The sequence below is a fragment of the Macrobrachium nipponense genome, chromosome 28 (genome assembly GCF_015104395.2).
Source record: "Macrobrachium nipponense isolate FS-2020 chromosome 28, ASM1510439v2, whole genome shotgun sequence".
Lineage (NCBI taxonomy): Eukaryota > Metazoa > Arthropoda > Malacostraca > Decapoda > Palaemonidae > Macrobrachium > Macrobrachium nipponense.
The window spans coordinates 27939682-27948226 of record NC_087217.1 but is presented as its reverse complement, the minus strand read 5'-3'; the positions used below and the strand labels follow the sequence as shown (position 1 = coordinate 27948226).

At 35.4% G+C, this 8545-nt stretch overlaps 1 protein-coding gene across 1 annotated transcript in view; it reads right to left on the bottom strand.

The window, feature by feature from the left end:
* Nucleotides 1-1311: 1311 nt before the first annotated feature.
* The window catches only part of LOC135201613 (uncharacterized), a 90219-nt gene continuing 82985 nt past the window's right edge, over nt 1312-8545 (bottom strand). The window contains exons 7-8 of the mRNA XM_064230670.1: nt 8159-8295; nt 1312-2251 (exon numbers count right to left, since the gene is read on the bottom strand). Of these exons, the coding sequence (XP_064086740.1) occupies nt 1878-2251; nt 8159-8295 (511 nt within the window). The 3' untranslated portion in view covers nt 1312-1877. The remainder of the gene's footprint in view (nt 2252-8158; nt 8296-8545) is intronic.

Sequence of the window (8545 nt, the reverse complement as noted above, 5' to 3'; positions counted from 1 at the left end):
AGTGGGGAATTGAGCTCGGGACTAGCGGATCTGTTGGGGAGCAAGTAACCCACTCGTCCAACGAGGAACTGACCCATGCCTGTAAAACATTCATGGTAGCATGAGTCTAGCAATGAAGAAACCAATCCACGGCTCTGCGTGGGTAAAAATATATTCAAATATGTTTAAGGTGAAGCTATGCAGAGAGCTTTCAGGGAATCTGTGTACCCACACATGACTGTAGGTTCTATTCCTGGAATCTCTCTACATAGATTTATTTTAAGTATATATTTGTACTCATGCATAACTGTGGATTCGTTTTTTTCTAATCTCATGACAGGTTATCTGTAATCCAGTAATCACCAATAGTTACAGTTATCCTTCAATCATTGTTATTCATTCCACCTTTTTTAAATAAACTTTAATAATCATTACTCTCATTGAGGACTGTATTTCAGAAATTATTCATTTACGGCCAGTCCTCAGCAAGTCGACTAAAGCTGGTCAGTTCAAATTCTTAAATTTGTTAATAATGATACCCATGTAATAATACTAATAACATCAAGTGTCGTTCTATTCTCACTTAAAATCTTCTCCACAGTACTTCCATCATGGCCAGGTGTATTTATCTCCTAAATTTTCTTTTTTATCAGTTGCAATCCAGAACCAATGAATTCATTCAGAAAAACAGCATATTCAGGCCTTCGTCAGCTTTTGGTATATCCCTCAAGTTATCTCCATTATATCTTCTTTTTTCATTACTTTTCATTATCTTCTTGTCCTTCTTCTATCTGCGTTGTTATTATTGCCTCCATAAATTTAGTCTTTTGCAACCGAATATTGCTTGTTAGTCCAATTTTATAAAGAAATTGTAATAGTCAAGACAGTTATTGACCACCCTACATCAGCAGATGCCACCAATTATAGACAGCCTTAAACTAATCAGCACTTGAAATCCTCATTTCAAAATAAATAAATAAATAAATAAAAATAAATACTTGGAAATTATTGACGCCGTGAGCTCAGGTGCCTCGATAATTGTCTTCTTAATTTACATAATTATTCCTAAAACGCTGCTAATTATAATTCCAAGTTCTAGGAAATTGGTAATATGTTCGCCACCATTATTAAGTAATTAGAATTTAGGCCTAGATCACGACTTGGCCCAATTTGGCTTCATAAGTTACTACGTTAGACATAAATCATAAGACCTTTTGCAGATGGTTTATTATGTACCTCCATTTCAGTGACTCACATAAAAACTGAAATGATAACTTATACTGTCACGTCTTTTGCTTAAGACACAATGATAAATGGTATATAAATACATCAGTCCTAGCATTACATTTATTTCCCAATAAATTGTTTAATACAATGTCACATTTCTTTCAATAAAAAGCATAGATAATCCACAGAAATTTTTTTTACTAGCATTCCATATATATTTACCATTGAAAAGTCACTGGTAACTTTATCACAACATTCACTCCTAACACAGAAACACATCTTCTTTTTCCCCTTCTTCTTCCTCTTCTTCTTCTTCTTTTTCTTTTTCTTCTTCTTCTTCTTCTTCTTCTTCTTTTTGAGTATTGTCCTCTGCCTCGGTTCTGTGGCTGTTACCTCTATTTCATTCAGGCTGAATTTTATCACAACATTAACATTCACTCCTAATACAGAAACACTTCGTCTTCATTTTCTTCTTCTTCTTCTTGAGTACTGTCTCTGCCTCAGTTCTGTGGCTGTTACCTCTCTATTTCATTCAGGCTGAATAATTCAACCCTTTTCCTACCATGCATACCACACCACACCGCACCACACAGCATAAGAAGTCTAAAAGTCCAACCAAGAGGAAACCAGGAAACCAGAAGGAAAATGAATTCACTGACACTTCAGCCTAATCATCTGAGGAAAGACGAGGCACTCCTGCAGAAGAGGGAGTACACCCAGCAGGCAGAGGGCGGCAGCATCCAGAGGCCTAAAATATGGCGCAGGCAGATGGCCAGGGGGCCGCCGCAGCTCGCCGTGAATGGCTCATCAAACCAGCTGTCATTCCAGATGGTGGACCAGGAAACGAGCCAGAGGGTCAGGAACGAGAAGCACTTGGAAGGCAGCCCGATTGTCTGGAAACTGGAATGGTGTTGGAATATGGAAATGCCTCCGCTGGTTCCAGCAGGCACTGGAGCCTCGCCGTCCTTCTGCTTCTCCCCTTTCTCCTCCCCCTCCTCCTCATCGCCTGGAACAGCATCGTGGTGCAGCTCTGCCGGGTTCTCCCCTGGAAAGATCACAAATGGAAAGGTATACATTTACTGGAAGAGGGTAGTGAGATCCTGGCCACAGAAACAGTAATGGAAATAATTTATCTGGAAATATTATTTCCTGGAACTTCTCTCCATAGCAGATGTCCATATTCCTGGAAATACATAAACAGCAGAGGATTTCTTTTTTTTTTCTGGAAGAACGTAAGAAGCTAATAATCTCTCTATTCCTGGAAGAACGTTAACACCTAAGACAATCTCAATTCCTGGAAGAACATAAACAGCTGAGCATATCTTTTATCCTGGAAAAAAATGCTTGCTATTCCTGGAAGAACATAAACATACAATACTTTATTTTCCCTGGAGGAGCGTAAACAGCTAACAATCTCTCTATTCCTGGAAGAACATAAACTACAGAGGATACCTTTCGTTCCAGGAAAAATATAAACAGCTGAGAATCTCGTTTCTCATTTTCCCTGTAAGAACAGACACATCGAGGATACATTTCTTTCCTGGAAAAATAAAAACGGCTGAGAATCTCATTTTTCCTGGAAGAACAGAAACTGCCGAAGAGGTCTTTCTTTCCTGGAAAGATAAAAGCAGCTGAGAATTTAATTATTCCTGGAAGGCCATAAACAGCCAAGGATATCTTTCTTTCCTGGAAAAACATAAACAGCCGAGGATATTTTTCTTCCCTGGAAAATTATAAGTAGCTGAGAATCTTATTTTCCCTGGGAGAGCATAAACAGCCCAGGATATCTCTCTCTCCTGGAAAAATAAAAAAAACAACTGATGAATAACAGAAGACATCTAAAATACACCATCAGGCTCTGAATCTTCTATTATATGATTTTATGATTAATTTGGTTATTACCTGTTAAGAATGCATAATTTGAACACTGAAGACTGAAATAAAAATTGAGGAATTTATAGTCATTACTCCAAGCAAATATTTGAATTCCCCATACTAGATAATCAGCAATCCCACCATCACTTCTGATTCCTCACGGCTAAGAATACCAAAAGTAAACAAGTGGTAAATGAATAAATAAATAAATAATATATAAATGAATAAATAAATAAATGAATAAATAAATAGACAAATAAATAAATAAATAAGCAAGGGATGAAGAGTTATGCAAAATCAAATTTAATTTTTTTAAAATAAAATGAAGAATCCACGGCGCACATTATCAATAATATAATAATAATAATAATAATAATAATAATAATAATAATAATAATAATAATAATCAATAATTAATAATAATAATAATAGTATGCTGGGAGAAGACCTTCATTGATACAGGTTTTATTGAAAATAAATGGCTATTTTAGTCGCGTTTATTTTGTATAGAAGTTTCTCTATTCTTCTTATCACTGACTTTTCTTCTGCACTCAAATTGGCTATTAAAACGCCCAATGGAAGATTCATGTCAAAAAACGTGGTATTTGTCAAATTTCACTAATACCAAGTTTTTGACATGAATGCCCATTTGGCGTAATAGCAGTTCGAGTGCAGAAGAAAAAGTCAGTGATAAGAAGAATAGAGAAACTTCTATATAAAATAATCGCGGCTGAAATAGCCAATAATAATAATAATAATAATAATAATAATAATAATAATAATAATAATAATAATAATAAAATAATAATAAAGTCAAGAAGAAAGTATCACTCATTGATGTCGCAATACCATGGGACACCAGAGTTGAAGAGAAAGAGAGGGAAAATGGATAAGTATCAAGATCTGAAAATAGAAATAAGAAGGATATGGGATATGCAGTGGAAATCGTACCCATAATCATAGGAGCACTAGCACGATCCCAAGATCCCTGAAAAGGAATCTAGAAAAACTAGAGGCTGAAGTAGCTCCAGGACTCATGCAGAAAAGTGTGATCCTAGAAACGGCACACATAGTAAGAAAAGTGATGGACTCCTAAGGAGGCAGGATGCAACCCGGAACCCCAACACTATAAATACCACCCAGTCGAATTGGAGGACTGTGTTAGAGCAAAAAAAAAAAAAAAAAAAAAAAAAAATAATAATAATAATAAGTGTCAAGACCTGAAAATAGAAATAAGAAGGATATGTGATATGCCAGTGAAAATTGTACCCATAATCATAGGAACACTAGGCACGATCCCAAGATCCCTGAAAAGGAATCTGGAAAAACTAGAGGCTGAAGTAGCTCCAGGACTCATACAGAAGAGTGTGCTCTTAGAAACAACGCTCATGGTGAAAAAAGTGATGGACTCCTAAGGAGGCAGGATGCAACCCGGAACCCCCCAATACTATAAATACCATCCAGTCGAATTGGAGGACTGTGATAGACCAAAAATAAAAAAATAATAATAATAAATGAAGAAAGAATAAATGCATAAAAAAGATGAAATATTACATAATCCAAAATAAGAAATTGGAAGAATCCACGCAGTATACTATGTCAACATCTCTTGTCAATCACAACTAACCCACCACCATACTGCCTAACCACGAGGATGAGAGTATCGCCCCCAAAAAATTCCCCCAAAACTCAAATTTGGGTGTCAATACGAAATCAGAAATGCGGACGGGCCCCGCAAAAGGGGGAGCGACGACACGACCCTGCCGAAAACGTGACGGGCAAGACCTGCATGAAATCAGGCCCGGGGGTGGGTGGGGTAGGGAGGGAAAAGGGATGCTGTTCCAGACCAAGAACACGAGACTGCAATCCGCTGCTGGTCCAATGGGATATGACTGGGATGCATTCTATTCTGTACATATATATATATATATATATATATATATATATATATATATATATATATATATATATATGTATATATATGTATATATACATATATATATATATATATATATATATATATATATATATATATATAGATATATGTAAATTTATTTATCGATACCGAGTCGTTAAAGTCATCGTTGTTTCCAAGGCAAGGGCTCAGGTTCGAATCCCGGTAGGGGCCAGAAGCTCTTATCAGTGATTATCTGTTTGTGTGTATGGTGTACCCAAAGTATGTTTGGTGTCTGTGTGTGTATGTATATATATATATATATATATATATATATATAATATATATATATATATATATAGCATATATATACGTATATGTATATATATCTATATATATATATATATATATATATATATAGATAATATATACCGTATATGTATATATCTATATATATATATATATATATAATATATATATATATATATATATATATATATATATATATATATATTATGCAGTACCTATAATATATATGTATATATATATATATATATATATATATATATATATATATATATATATATATGTATATATATATATATATATATAGTATATATATATATATATGATATATATATATATATGTATATATATATATATATATATATATATATATATATATACAGTATATAATATATATAATATATATATATATATATATATATATATATATATATATATATATATATAATAGTGTGTGTGTGTGTGTGTGTGTGTGTGTGTGTGTGTGTGTATGTATTAATCAAGTCTTTATTGTTAAAAAAATTCCTTAACACTCTCACGAAAAACATGCCCACCCTACCCCAAACCCCGACTCAACCCCACAACGCCCTCCAGCAACACGACGTCTTTCCCAAAGACAAGTAAAAAAAAATAAAAAATAGAAATAAAAGTAAAAATTTCTCGATAAAAAAAAACCGTCCCTGAAGAGAAACGATTAATTCAGAAGCAATACAAACTCGTGTTTTGGACGACGAAACATTACTCTTGCTTGAAAGATTGTCACTGGCTCTAATAGTTGAGAGGATAGGGTGTTCTCTCTCTCTCTCTCTCTCTCTCTCTCTCTCTCTCTCTCTCTCTCTCTCTCTCTGAACGAAGCTTTTTTCTTTATGGCCTTCAACAACCACAAGACGTTATGAGATTGCTAGATTAATGTCTTCTCTTCTCTCATGTTTTATTTTTTTTCCAGACGAAGGTGATTGTAAAGTTAAGCGGAAGACATCAAGAGCACAGAGAGAGAGAGAGAGAGAGAGAGAGAGAGAGAGAGAGAGAGAGTAGCAGGGTGCAAATAGCCGGCGAGGGTAATATATCTCCACAATCTTTTCAGTTTTTTTTTTTCTTTTTTAGCGCCGAGCATATTAACCGGGATATTATCGTAACTTATATTGCAGCTTATGTTTCGCATTAATGGCCTGACGAAGGAAAGGAAAATTGAGGAGAGAGAGAGAGAGAGAGAGAGAGAGAGAGAGAGAGAGAGAGAGAGAGCTGCAAGTAAGGTTTGACCAATTCTGTAGATCATTATAGTTTAAAATCTAACTTTATTCTTTCGTGAAATTGACATCAAATGTAATGTGCATCGTAGCAATGCTTCCCGAAGCTATATTGACAAAAATTTACTCTCTTGACTGAATTAAAAGTTATATAATTACTTGATAGATGCAAGTTGTTATATGCAAATTATTAAAAGAAATAGGTAGTAAAAGGAATACTGGATACACGATGGGCGTCCAAACCCTTTTATAAGCATGTTTTGATCTCCAATGACGTCATGTTCTCCTGACAATACTTCTGCTGAAAATATAAATGATTAATCTGTAAGATCCTCCCTGAGGAACTTCTCAGTTCCAGAGGTCCTTTATTCCTCCTCACACCGCTGGAATGTGGAACATACTCCCTGAGGATGTCGTGCAATTGGAACGTCCGTAGTTCAAGCGAAGATGCATTGTATTACTATCCTAATGCTATTCTTCTTGTATTTTGATACATTCTTATCTATTTGTTAATTTGTTAATGATTTTCTGTATTTGCCTTTACCTCGTCTTACTTCTTCCTAATGAATACATATATTCTTTGGAAGCTTAAATTGCAAAAGTCAGTAGCCCCTTCGGTGGGCTTGTTCCATATGAATTGGTTTCATCTTCTGAATCATAATAATAATAATAATAATAATAATAATAATAATAATAATAATAATAATAATGATAATAATAATAATAATGATAACAATCTAACTAATTCCTATAAAAGCTATAAATGGTCACTCTTCACAACACCAGGGATTTTTTCACACGATATCAATAAATTCTTACTAATTCCTACAGTAGTATTTAAAAATATATTAATCTATTACGATGATTTTTATTAAGTACTACTTTACCAATTACCAGTTTTTTTTAGCTAATTCTTACTCTGATTATAAAAGTTTACCTTGATCATCTGCATCGTCTTCTGATCCAGATTACATCCTACTACAGGAATGAAATATTACCCTATTGGGTTGAGACTTAATCCTAATATCCTACGAAGACTCTCCTACCTGTAATAGGATTAATTAACACTATAACTGTAAAGAGTTCCCTTGACTACCTATGAAGACGTCCCCTAAACCAGACTAATTCCCACAATTCCAGGTACCTGATCCGTGCCTAAATCGTAAGGGGTAGTCCCGTCAGTACACCTCATGCGGTGCATTGTAGGCATTACTTAAGGTTTTTTTCCGGCGTCCCTTCGGCCCCGAGCTGCAACCCCTTTCATTCCCTTTACCCAACCTCCGTTCGTATTTTCTTTCTTCCCTCCTACTTTCCACCCTCTTCTAACAATTGATTCATAACGCAACTGCTTTGAGGTCTTCCTCCTGTTACACCTTTCAAACTTCTTACTCTCTATTTCCCTTTCAGCGCTGGATGACCTCATAAGTCCCAGTGTTTGGTCTTTGGGGTAATATCTACTATGTTATATTGAATTCTAATCTAAATTGTGAGAGTTACGACCTAAAATCTGCTATATTCAATTCTAATCTGAATCGTAAGAGTTAGGGCTTATGAATGCCCTCTACTACGACTTATAGACGCCCCTATTGAAGTTACTGATACCCTCATGACCAAGGTTGACCTTGAGTACCTGCAATGACATGGACGGTGACCGTATCGCTGGAGTAGTTGCTGTACCAGCAGGAGTATATCCCCGAGTGACGAGGAGTGGCATTGGCTACGTAGAGGCGACTGCGGATGTACCCGGAATCAGAGTCTCCCTTGACGCTGGAAGGAGGAAAAGGAAAAAGGAAAGATTATTTTGGGTTGTGCTCTCTCTCTCTCTCTCTCTCTCTCTCTCTCTCTCTCTCTCTCTCTCTCTCTCTCTAGGAACTCGATCTGTCACTGGAAAGAATGGTCTGGGTGTAATGATTTGGTTCTCTCTCTCTCTCTCTCTCTCTCTCTCTCTCTCTCTCTCTCTAGGAACTCAATCTGTCACTGGAAGAATGGTCTGGATGTAATGATTTGGTTTCTCTCT